At 42.6% G+C, this 13150-nt stretch overlaps 1 protein-coding gene across 7 annotated transcripts in view; it reads left to right on the top strand.

Moving 5' to 3' along the window:
- Positions 1-13150, top strand: part of TLN2 (talin 2) — a 224626-nt gene that overhangs the window by 89005 nt on the left and 122471 nt on the right. For all 7 annotated transcript variants that reach the window (XM_072871155.1, XM_072871160.1, XM_072871154.1 and 4 more), the window contains one exon: positions 10664-10834. In XM_072871155.1, coding sequence (XP_072727256.1) covers positions 10699-10834 — 136 coding nt within the window. In that variant the 5' untranslated portion in view covers positions 10664-10698. The remainder of the gene's footprint in view (positions 1-10663; positions 10835-13150) is intronic.

Raw genomic sequence — 13150 nt, forward strand, 5'->3', positions numbered from 1 at the left:
TAGGCAGACTGAGCCAGCAACTACACTAAGTGTTGTAAAATGTCAGGTCAGGTCATCCAGATTTGTTAGCAATGTATGGATGTAATATGGTAGCTAGAATTAGACGGTGCATTTTCTGTAAACTACTTTTTAGTAGTTTTCATACAAACAATTCCAGTAAGTACAAAGGACCTAAGCATTTGTCAAGATGTGCCAATCCTTGATGTGCTGCCTTTTCCCCATTGAGGAAGAATTTTAGGAGGAGGGAGGTACTGTTGGTGCTAGTTATCTGTTGGGAGGGGAGATATAGAGGACCTGGGGGGAACCTGGAAGAAATATGTTTCTTGTCCCACTGGTTTGGTTTCCTGTAGTTTATAATTACGGTAAGGGGTTTGCACTAGGGGCCTGAGTAAAGAGCACCTGTAACAGTGCAGCATTTATATATACTTACAACTGAGTACCCCTTAATCTTGTTACACCACTGGTTTGACATTACTGAACTGTGGGGTTCATTTTCACCAATTTAGTTGAAGTTCCAGATACTGTTTTATGGTTTTATTATTTACTGATTTTACAATATAGTATAGTTACTCCAACAGCTGTAGCCTATTGGTATTGCCTCAGTTCAAATGCTAGCTAGGTTGGCTGTGCCATGTGGTATAGAATGCTGTGCTTCTGCGGAACGAGGCACGGGGCCATGAATCACTCTTGAATGTTTATCTGAAAAGTAGAATTCCTGCTGACTATGTAGTTATATTGATGTCCCCCAACAGGAGACAGCCAAGCTATATGGAAGAAGGAAGCTGGAGAGTAAATCCATGCAAAAATTATTCATTTCTTACTGTGGTAGCACAGATAGTGTGTAGAAAATATTGTTAAGACTGACGAAGGAAGAGGTGCAGTGGGATATGAGGAAATGAGTATGTTACTCAGCTCTAGAGGTCCTGCTAGGTGTTGGACAGTTCAGTTTTGCTCCTCTCAAATGACACCAGGAGGAAAAGCAATTCTAAATGAATTTCCAGTGGAAATTAAGGGTGGGTGTGCTTTGACATTGACTTTCTTCCTGCTACTTTGGGGACATTTCTCAAACAAATATATTTAAGTTTTTGTTTGATTTATTATTTTGTGACTTGCTGTCCATAATTACCTTTGTTTTCTGGCTTATTTTGTATCAAAAAGTTAAATTAATAGAAAAACATTTTACAAATTTATTTCATTTCAGGGAAAATAGAATGTTCATATCTATAAATATTTATACCTATTTCAGCAAAGAATTTTTTTTAATTTAACGTTCAAACTGTTTCACTGAAAATACCTACTTTACAAGAGATGAAGAGATGTCTAGTTTTGTAAATATTGGTCTCTAGAATTTCAGAAAGTTTCTTTTAATGAAGAGAAATTGTTAAAGAAAAATAGTTTAACTGTTCATTAAGTATGTATCTGCTTCTAAGCCCACACCTATTGTAATTTAACAGTAACAGCATCCTAGCTCTGGCTGTTGTGAGAACGTGTCTATGCAGGCAGCTTTTGGGAAGGATACAGTAACTTCAGCTGAGAACTGAAGTAAGGCTGTGCAAATGGAAGTGCAGGTGTGTGCTGCAAGCTTTATCCTCCCAAGGTACAATGACCGGAGGCTATGGTGACCCAGCTGGGACAGTGACTATTCCTTACCATGCATTTCTCCTTCTTCTCTCCTGGAGAGGAGTACTGCTTTGGATGTTCTGGCAAATCATGCGTATAATCGCTCCATAACCCAGTTCTGTAAAAAAGTTAGCAAAAGATTCTTCAAAAATGCAATGGCCAACACACACACACACACAAAAAAAAAAAATATGTCAGAATTGGTTGAGAAAGGGATTATGCAAACAGAAACATTGGCAGCTGTGAGAGGGGCTGTTAACTTCTGGAGTTGAAGAGGAGATGGTTGCTGCCGTGGTAACTGTTGCTGAACTGCAGGCGGAATGGCAGGCATTCCTCCAGCCTGAAGTTACTTTACTCTAAAGAACCTTAATATTGCCTCATTCTTATGTCTTACTTTTCCGTGCTTGATAATATCTTGGGGTTTATATGTTTGAAGTATTTTTGCTTGTTTGGTTTGTTTGCAAGGTATCTCTGTGGGCGCACAGAGGCCTGCTCATTTTTATTCAACCACTGGTTATAATCTTGTTTTGTTGGGATTTCTCAGAACCTGGGCACTGTGATGGTTTAACTTGAGGCCTTGACGTACACACTCCAGACATGTACCTGCAGGCACTGGGTTCTCTCACTGATGATCTGTGGTTTTGTTTTTGTTTTTTTTAAGAGCTCGGAGCTACTGCTACCTCTCCCAAACCTGTCAGTCCATAATTTATTACTTCAGTCTCCAGCCTTGCAAGCACAGATCAGTCATAGTTTGATTTAGAAATTACCTACTTCATTAGTCACAGAGCATTAGGCTTAGTACCAGGCAAACCATTCCTTCCAAAATCCTCTTAATTTCCAGGAACCCTTTGACTTTTGGTCAGCCATTCCAGAGGCTGAGTGATGCTGGGGAGCAGAAAGAGTCCATTACCTGCACAGATAAATATTTGAATGTGGTGTGAATCAACGTATAGAAGATAAGGGAACACAGAAGATATTTTTCCCTTTTTTTTTTCCTTTGTGATCTCATCCCTTTTTCTTGACCAAGTTCTTAGTTCTTTTGAGAAAAAACAGCTGTCCTATTTTGGCTGCTACCCAGGAGATGCAAACTGCCTGTCCCAGTTATTACTGAAAGCCAAGTGGGGAGGTTTAGAGCCTGAGGGTAATTTGGAGGAGGCAGATGAAAACCTTTCTCTGAAGTTTGAGAACACAGTGTTGGAGGAAGCTGATAACTCATGGGCTCTTTTCATAAGCTCTTTTTCAAATAAAGCATCCTGTGGTGTCTCTGAAACCAAGAGCACTGAGTTGAAGGAGACCAGACCACTGACATATTTAGGTCCTTCCTTCCTTAAGGAGTTGAATTTGACCCTGAAAAAAAGGAGGGGCATTGGGAGCTGTGTGAGGTGCGACCATGTGGATGATTTGCTCTGCATGGTGGCAGAGCTATGGGAGGAGGTAGAAAGGTTAAGGAGCATCAGGGAGGCTGAGAAAGAGATCAACTGGTGGTGCCATGCTCTGCCCCCCCTGAAACAGGAACAGGAGCAGCAGCAGCCACCAGTAAGAACCCACGATCAAGGGGATCCTGTATCCCCCCCCCACCAGGCTGAAGGCAGCAGCTCAAAGGAGGAGAGTGAATGGAGGCGAGTCCACGCTCGTGGCAGCAGGCGAAGGCCCTCCCTGCCCACCTCGCCTCCCCAGGTGCCTCTGTACAACAGGTATGAGGCCCTGGAGGTGGAAGGCCAGTCAATGGAGGATGGGGACGACAGTCTATCTACACCAGAGGTGTCGCCCAGGTCAGAAGAATGTACCTCTCATATTAACACCACCTCCACAAGGAAGAGAAGACGGGTTGTAGTTGTGGGTGACTCCCTTCTGAAGGGAACCGAGGGTCCGATATGCCGGACAGACCCTCCTCTTAGGGAAGTCTGCTGCCTCCCTGGGGCCCAGGTGAAGGATGTCACTAGGATACTCCCTAGCCTGGTATGGCCCTCGGACTATTACCCCCTACTGCTCTTCCATGTGTGGGGCAATGAAGCTGCAACACGAAGTCCTAGGGCAATCAAAAGAGACTTCAGGGCCTTGGGACGGCTAGTAAGAGTAAGTAGTACTACTTAGTAAGAGACTCTGGAGCACAGGTTATTTTCTCCTCTCTCCTTCCAGTTGTGGGCAGCAACACTAGAAGGAACAGAGACACCCAATCAATTAACTCATGGCTCCGTGGCTGGTGTCATCGCCACGGATTTGGTTTTTTTGACAACAGGATGGCCTACACAGCACCGGGTTTGCTGGCGTCTGATGGGATTCATCTTTCTCAAAGGGGAAAGAGAATCTTTGCTCAGGAACTTGCAGGGCTCATCAACAGAGCTTTAAACTAGACTCGAAGCAGGGGGGATAATATCAGGCTTGCCCAAGGGAAGCTGAGGGACGACATGCCACAGTTAGAGGGAGAGGGTGCCAGCGAGGGCGCTCGGCCTGTGTCTCTGAGATGTGCGGGGTACACTGGGGCACAGCCGAAGTGGAACAGAATTGAGCTAGGGGATACTGAGGCAATAGGAGCCAAGAGGGAAACGTCAGTGAAATGCCTCAAAGCACACAAGGGGTGTTCTTCTATGAAGGAAACACGGACAACAGCCCAGCTGAAGTGCCTCTACACCAATGCATGCAGCATGGGCAACAAGCAGGAGGAGTGGGAAGCCATTGTACATCAGGAAAACTATGATATGGTTGCCACCATGGAAACGTGGTGGGATGACTCGCACAACTGGAGTGCGGCGATGGATTGCTATAAACTCTTCAGGAGGGATAGGTGAGGCAGGAGAGGTGGTGGGGTAGCCCTATACGTCGGGGAGTGTCTGGATAATTTAGAGCTTAATGATGGTGACGATAGGGTGGAGTGTCTATGGGTAAGAATCAGGGGGAAGGCCAACAAGGGAGATATTGTGGTGGGAGTCTGTTAGAGACCACCCAACCAGGATGAGGAGACTGACAAACTATTCTATAAGCAGCTGGGAGAAGCCTCACGATCGCTAGCCCTTGTTCTTGTGGGGGACTTCAACCTACCGGATGTCTGCTGGAAATACAATACAGCAGAGAGGAAACAGCCTAGGAGGTTCCTGGAGCGTGTGGCAGATAACTTCCTGACACAGCTGGTGAGTGAGCCAACTAGGGAAGGTGTCCCGCTGGACCTCTTGTTCACGAACAGAGAAGGACTTGTGGGTGATGTGACAGTTGGAGGCTGTCTTGGGCAGAGTGATCATGAAATGATAGATTTTTTGATTCTTGGAGAAGTGAGGAGGGGGGTCAGCAGAACTGCCACCTTAGACTTCCGGAGGGTGGACTTTGGCCTGTTTAGGAGACTGGTCGAGAGAGTCCCCTGGGAGGCAGCCCTAAAGGGCAAAGGAGTCCAGGAAGGCTGGACATTCTTTAAGGAGGAAGTCCTAAAGGCACAAGAGCAGGCTGTCCCCAGGTGCCAAAAGAGAAGCCAGTGGGGAAGAAGACCGGCCTGGCTGAATAGAGAGCTCTGGCTCGAACTCAGGAAAAAGAGGAGAGTCTATGACCTCTGGAAGAAGGGGCAGGCAACTCAGGAGGACTACAAAGGTGTAGCAAGGCTGTGCAGGGAGAAAATTAGAAGGGCCAAAGCTGAGCTAGAGCTCAATCTGGCTGCTGCTGTAAAAGACAACAAAAATACTTCTTCAAATATATTAGTGGCAAAAGGAGAGCTAAGGAGAATCTCCAGCCCCTAGTAGACGGGGGAAGGAACACAGTGATCAAGGATGAGGAAAAGGCTGAGGTACTTAATGCCTTCTTTGCCTCAGTCTTTAATAGCAGGGCCAATTGTTCTCTGGGTACCCAGCGCCCTGAGTTGGAAGATAGGGACAGGGACCAGAATGGAGCCCCCATAATCCAGGGGGAAATGGTTAGTGACCTGCTGCACCACTTAGACACTCACAAGTCTATGGAGCCTGATGAGATCCACCCGAGAGTACTGAAGGAACTGGCAGAAGTGCTCACCAAGCTGCTTTCCATCATTTACCAGCAGTCCTGGCTAACTGGGGAGGTCCCAGTTGACTGGAGATTAGCAAATGTGATGCCCATCTACAAGAAGGGCTGGAAGGAGGACCCGGGGAACTACAGGCCTGTCAGCCTGACCTCGGTACCGGGGAAGCTGATGGAGCAGATCATCCTGAGTGCCATCACACAGCATGTAGAGAATAACCAAGGGATCAAGCCCAGCCAGCATGGGTTCAGGAAAGGCAGGTCCTGCTTGACCAACCTGATCTCCTTCTACGACAAGGTGACCCGCCTAGGGGATGAGGGAAAGGCTGTGGATGTTGTCTATCTAGACTTCAGTAAAGCCTTTGACACTGTTTCCCACAGCATTCTCCTGGAGAAACTGGCTGCTCATGGCTTGGACGGGTGTACTCTTCGCTGGGTAAAGAACTGGTTGGATGGCCGGGCCCAAAGGGTGGTGGTGAATGGAGTTTACTCCAGTTGGCGGCCGGTCACAAGTGGTGTTCCCCAGGGCTCTGTGTTGGGGCCAGTCCTGTTTAATATCTTTATCAATGATCTGGATGAGGGGATCGAGTGCACCCTCAGTAAGTTTGCAGATGACACCAAGTTGTGTGGGAGTGTTGATCTGCTTGAGGGAAGGAAGGCTCTGCAGAGGGACCTGGTCAGGCTGGATCAATGGGCCGAGGTCAATTGTATGAGGTTTAACAAGGCTAAGTGCAAGGTCCTGCACTTGGGCCACAGCAACCCCATGCAACGCTACAGGCTTGGGGAAGAGTGGCTGGAAAGCTGCCCAGCAGAAAAGGACCTGGGAGTGTTGGTTGACAGCCAGCTGACTGTGAGCCAGCAGTGTGCCCAGGTGGCCAAGAAAGCCAATGGCATTCTGGCTTGTATCAGAAATAGTGTGGCCAGCAGGAGTAGGGAAGTGATTGTGCCCCTGTACTCGGCACTGGTGAGGCCACACCTCGAATACTGTGTTCAGTTTTGGCCCCCCCACTACAGGAGAGACATTGAGGTGCTGGAGCGTGTCCAAAGAAGGGCAACGAGGCTGGTGAAGGGTCTAGAGCAGAAGTCTTATGAGGAGCGGCTGAGGGAACTGGGGTTGTTTAGCCTGGAGAAAAGGAGGCTGAGGGGAGACCTTCTTGCTCTCTACAACTACCTGAAAGGAGGTTGTAGAGAGGTGGGGGTCGGTCTCTTCTCCCAGGTAACAAGTGATAGGACAAGAGGAAATGGCCTCAAGTTGCGCCAGGGGAGATTTAGACTGGATATTAGGAAATTTTACTTCCCTGAAGGGGTTATCAAGCATTGGAAGAGGCTGCCCAGGGAAGTGGTTGAGTTGCCATCCCTGGAGGTATTTAAAAGATGTTTGGATGAGGTGCTTAGGGACATGGTATAGTGGTGGTCTTGGTAGTGTTAGGTTTACGATTGGACTTGATGATCTTAAAGGTCTTTTCCAACCTATACGATTCTGTGATTCTGGGAGGACACAATAACAGGTTCCCAACTTGTAAAATTGTGTTAAAGATGATGGGGATCAATTTGCCATGTCTGTTTATGTAGGGCAGGGAAAAAAGGTTCTTTTGCAGAGTGGAAGACCTAGGTTGAAAACTTGGGTGGGTAGGGGGGAACCACCCAAAATGTAGAAGTAGTAAAAAGAAAAGTGAAAATGCAGCTTCCCTGTGGATGTTGGGGACTCCATTTCAATGGAGCTTTGGGATTAGATGAGCATCTGGCAGGGACAGCATAGGGATGCATCATTTTGCAGTGCAAGGGACTAGGCTAGGCTGCCTCTTGAGGGTCCTTCCAACACACATTTTTATGGTTTCTGTGGTGCATGATCACAAAGTGAAAATATTAACAGGCTGAGAAACTACTTAATGTATTTCAAAAGAACTTTTTTTGTCTAAGCTTTAAGAAATGGGGCCTCTGCTTGTTTTTAAATTTATGAAGTGTGTGACACAATGTTGTACTGGCTAAACTGCTTTCAAGTTCTGACTTACTCTGTTCTGGATCTCACAGGTGAGATCAAGTTTATCTGAATGCTCTGGTTTGCTAAATTTATGCTAACCCAGTAAAAGCAGCAGTACCAACTGCAAAATCACAATAATTTTACCAGAATATTTTAATTTATTTTTTATTTTTCCAGTTAAAGTTTAATGGTCAGTCTTCACCATTTGGTTTTTCTTTGCCGCTTTTTCTCCATTCATAAAGGGAGATTAGACACTGGACTGAATTTGGATGTTCCTTGATGTGAGTTAGTGCCCTTTTTTAAAATCCATTTTTGAGTGTTACATATAAACGGGTTAACTAAAAGATTAAGCAGATTTTTCTGTTTGCAAGTAAATGTATTTATTTTCATGCCATAACCTTGTGAGCCTTCACCTTAAAAGAAAATGGTTTTTTTTCTGAACTATTAAAAGATTCAGCTGTACATAGGAAGCATAATATTACATCACCATAACTTGCATGAGACCCACCACTGTCAGTGCTGGTAATACAGGATCTGTATGGCATGAAACTTTCAAGTCAGGTGCTAATTTATGACTATTCAGTCACTTGTCTAGTATTCTATACCAGAAAGCAGTCAGTCATTTCATTACACACAAAGATTTTTCAGGTGGATCCTATTTTCTATGTTAAAAGAAGTTTAGTTCGATCTTTCAGAAGGTGCTGCAATGTGCCTGTGCAACTGTATTACATTCACTTCGCTTTTATGTCAGAGAATACAGATTCAGTCATCTGTATTACTCCTTTATATGTTAGCAGAAGAGAGGAGACCTCTTTTAATGCCTCTACTCAAATTATCTTTTTTAAAAGATGATTGTTGAATGTGTTTACATTTTTGCTGAATGACTGCTTCCCTTTAACCAAAGTCATTCATACCAAAAGTTAAGACTGCAGCTTGTTCATGGGAAAGTTGATAGGAAAAGGTCAGTATCCGTTTTGCCTTTTAATAGACAAGATGATCATATGAAGTCTGAAGATGTGATGTGTGAGGCTTGCAAGTCTTACCTTCAGGTGCAATAGAAAGCAAAGAGGAGAGGAAGGCTTTTTCTAGAACTTACCTGTTCACTGATGTCATTTTATATCATTTCCTCTTTTTAAGAGGAGTAGAAAATAGGGGAGAGAGAGTTCAGAGGGTTGCATTATAATGGCCCTGCTCTAATGCATTGACCAGACATAGGAGGGAGGAGGAATTGCGGCTCACCTTACCACACTGGAAGATGACAGCCAGGTTTCAGAGGTCACCTGTGAGTTAGAACTGCGTTCTGAGCAACTTGGTCAGACTGTTTTTCAAGGTGATCGGTCTCTTTTCCAGCTGTTTAGTGTGCCACCTTTTTTTTAACAGTGCACATAAGCACATATGAACGTAATTATTCTTCCTGGGACTATTCTGGATGGTGAAAAATGGTTCCAATCTGTGATTTCTTGGGATTTTTTTTTTTTTTTAGTGCTCTGAGTTTTGCTTGTGTATAAATGATAAAGTGCTAAACTGAACCCAGTTATGGTGAATCTCTATGGAAATACTGCAGAGATTTATTTTTTGTCTTGCATTTATTTTGTACTGCTGCTATACTGAACGATTACTTCTGAAACGTATAGACCTTTTGGATGGGTTTTAGGAACCTAGTGTTTGGTAGTAGGGAGAGATCTTCATTTATTTATCAGACCTCTGCTTAGAATGATTGGTTCAAAATACAGATTGTTTTGTTATCAGACACCGATAGATTAGGAAAGCATTGAGGTGTGTACATTAATGTTTCTTTTATGTTTTTTTCACTCATTTGCCCCTTTTACTTTGTCAGATAGTCTTACCATATCTAGCATTTCATACTGGTAGTGAGTGGTCTTGGAAGTACTAAAAAATCTGAAGTAGGAAGATTTGCTTTTGAGAGACAGATGGATGGACTGCCACAAAAATACAGGGGAGGATGGCATCTTAGAGCCAAAGCTTCTCCTAAATGTTATCGGTAGAGGAATTATTTGTCTGCTTTCTGTGCCTTGGAGAAGGGATGCAGTCACTGAGCAAAGTGCATCAGTGCATTGATGAAATGTAAATGTTGGTTCCTTCCTATTCCTTAAAGTGATTTTGCCAAACAGTACTGACTATCTGGGCTGTAAAAAGATGCAAACTGGGATTTAAATTTTTGTTTAACTACTGGAATTTGTCCTGCTGAAATTATCATTGGCAGCAGTAGTCCATAAAATCTCATGTCCTCTTATTTAAAATAAACATAAGTGAATATATGCGCAAAGGATTTGGGGATTCTGGTAGATTCTGTGTTTATGCAGAAAGGACTTCAGTTCTGAAGAGTTCTTGGAGATCACTGTAGAAAGTTTAATGATGGAAGAGTGGTTTGGAGTGTTATGACAGCAAGGGAAGACACTTGAGACAAAACCCAGACTATCTACAAAATGAAACAAAACAAAAAGCATCTGTAGGTTCCTGTTTCTGTAGACAAATGCTGTCAAATTCCGTGAAGTTTCTGAAATAGAACTGAAATGAAAAATATCTCATTCTTGAAGCTCTGGGTAGCTGCACAACAGGATAAAAACATCTAGTAGATCTATGTGGAGACTTGAAAAAAACCACAACACAGTATTGCAGACTGTAGAATCTTCAAAAAGGAAAAGTTATGTACTAAAAAAATCCTGCTTTCATTTAAGTAGTTATTCTAAGCTGTTAGTTACCAGCTAATCTAAATGGTCTAATAAAAAGGTGTGGTGAGAGAAAAATAATTTTCTGACAGTAGTAAATATGTTGGCAATATACCCACTAAGTGTATTGTTTTCCTATGCACCATTTTGACATACCTCGAAGTATCAACCTTTAAGTATGTGTACACAAGTTTTTGGAAACGAATTTCCAATATACCAAGAAAAATACATGGTTTGGATAGTTTCTAGCTTGATTATGCTAATGAGACTTTATATAGAACTGCATTTGAATACATATAATTCTACTAAACTAATTTCATTTTTTTAATAGAAAGTTGAGTGTATTAAAGCATTAAATGGAAAATTCTAAGCAATAATGCCATTACTGTTTTTCCAGATACTTTAGTTGGAACTTGCAAGTGACTTGACATCATGGTAGCTCTTTCATTGAAGATCTGTGTCCGCCAATGCAATGTAGTGAAGACGATGCAGTTTGAACCATCCACTGCAGTGTATGATGCCTGTAGAGTTATTCGTGAACGAGTGCCAGAGGCTCAAACAGGGCAAGGTGAGTTCCTGTATTTGCCCTTAGTCAATTCATTGGCTGAATTGAAAATAAACTTAAACCTGTGGGTTCTTTTACACTGTTCTGTTTCTCCATTTATCTTTCAGGTTGGAGGGTTTGGTTTTTTTATTTTAATCATAAGGCTGTGGAGTGAAAGGCACAAAGTGCAAACAGATTTTTAAGTGACAGAAGGTAGCTGCGTTCTTTTTCTTCCTTCCGTCCTGACAGAGGTTTTTCTACAAAGAATACTTTTTTTGGAACTTTGAGTTCTTAAATTGCTTGTTTGCCTGAAAGATGAGTTTTCCCCCACTTGGAGAGCTATTTTTGTGGTACCATCTTTTTAAAGCAATGTTTGTGGCAATGCTTTCTAGGAAAATCTGGGCAGACTTATTTTGTGCCTCAGCAAAGGAAGGGACAACATGAATTGCAAAAGAATAGCTGGACATCTCCAAAATGTGCAGAGGGAAATGCTTGAAACTGGTTGATAAGTAAAAGCATCACCATGCTGTGCATACCATATTCAGAATGCTGCTACGTGTGAGTCAAATTTAACTGTCTCTGCACCTTTTGAGCAAATTAGATGAATGCAGACTGTGGAATATGTCTTCACTTGGACAAAGGCTCTGGTTTAAATGTAGTCAAAGTTGTCAAAAACTGCAGATTCTTCAGAATCCTTTGGTGCTGTACTGTATATAATGCCACTGGAATGTAATTCTTAAAGCAGATTGTTTACTGAGTTTTACGCACAGCTCTCAACCTTTAGAGCTGTTTCAAAAATCTTGTCTGAACTGTTAGAAAAACTTACCAGTAATGGGCAATATTACTATTACTTAGAAATGTTTCTCCTTTGCCAGAGTCCTTAGGAAGTCTAGTTATGCAGCTTTGATTTTTCAGATACAAGCTGTGCATTTTTACCATAGAGATCTCTCAAGGCAGTTATTTTGAACAGCTTTTTAATTCAGAGAAGTTGAGTAATAAATATCCCTGAACATCATGAACCTCACAGAAAAGCCTAGGAACTCTCTTCAGATTATACAGTAGGGCTTTTCCTTTATATGTGATTGCAGTGCAATTACGAACTTCAAACAACTTCATGAAGTTGAGTGATGAACAGAAATAAGGCTACTAACATATCCTTTCCCTTCTTTGTGGCTATTAAAATGTGTTTGCCTGTTAGTTCAGAAGACTCACAGAGGCGCAGTACAGTCTGATCAAACTAGTTCCTGTGCAACAGAAAATGTAATTGGCCTGCATTATGACTGTCAGCCGTGCACATTTCACTTCTCCAACGAGCTTGCATGCTGGCACAAAGGTGGCCATGATGTTAACATGATGTTAACATTGCACAGCTACTACTATTTCATTACTAGGGTGCATCCCCCAGCAATGAATATTGTAGCAGTCTGTGCTTCCTTGGTAATTCTGTGCTCTGTGCAAGGCACTTTGTGTGCTTCTAAAGGTCACAACCTATTTATAGGCACAAATTCTAAAATTTTACATAACTGATTCTGTACTGAATTTGTGTCATAAGCATCTTTGTACATTTGGATCACTTGGCTTTGCAGTGGAATTTTTAATTAAGGTCGACAGGAAAAGGTTTTCTTCTTATTTAGTTGTTCTTGGAAGGATTTTTCCTTCAAAATTGTGTATCTGTAAGTCAGTTACACTTCTATTAATTAAATGTAAGCTCTTTTATATACTTGCGTGACTAACAATGTGGTTAATGTAAATGCTCTTAAATGTAAATTGTTCCTATGGATGACATTTAAAGATGAAACATTGTCCAAAAATTGTGGCTATTTTTACCTGACTTTATGATCAGAGGGTCCGAACACGTGGCTGAAAGTAAACAAGGTACTGTCCCTGCACCGAGCTGTTGTAACAGGCTGTGTGCACGCAGCTGGCCAGCTTGTATGAAAAAAGCTGTTAGCTTATATAGAACTGCAATTAGAGCAGGCTCAGCTGATGAACAGTAGTTTACACTGTTTGTGATGGTGAAGTGTACTCTGTATTAATTCTTCATGCAAATGTTTATCAAGAAGAGGTGCTTTGGATGGGCCTTAAATTCACAGTCATGGTCCTTCGTTTTGTATACCTGGAGTTTAGTCTTTGAAGCCTAAGCCTAGGTTTGTTCTTCTGTGACTGAGAGTTTTATCATTTACTTGTGATTCTGAAAGAATAGATTGGCATGTGTTTAGCCTGCAATAGATGCAAGTTTTTCCTGAGGTTGTTATTATGGATATAATTCTAGAAGTCTTGTATTTTTTTAAATGCCTAAACCTGAAGCATCTGCCAAAAAGATTCTGAAGTTTAGCGTAA

The sequence above is a fragment of the Ciconia boyciana genome, chromosome 8, assembly GCF_034638445.1.
Source record: "Ciconia boyciana chromosome 8, ASM3463844v1, whole genome shotgun sequence".
Lineage (NCBI taxonomy): Eukaryota > Metazoa > Chordata > Aves > Ciconiiformes > Ciconiidae > Ciconia > Ciconia boyciana.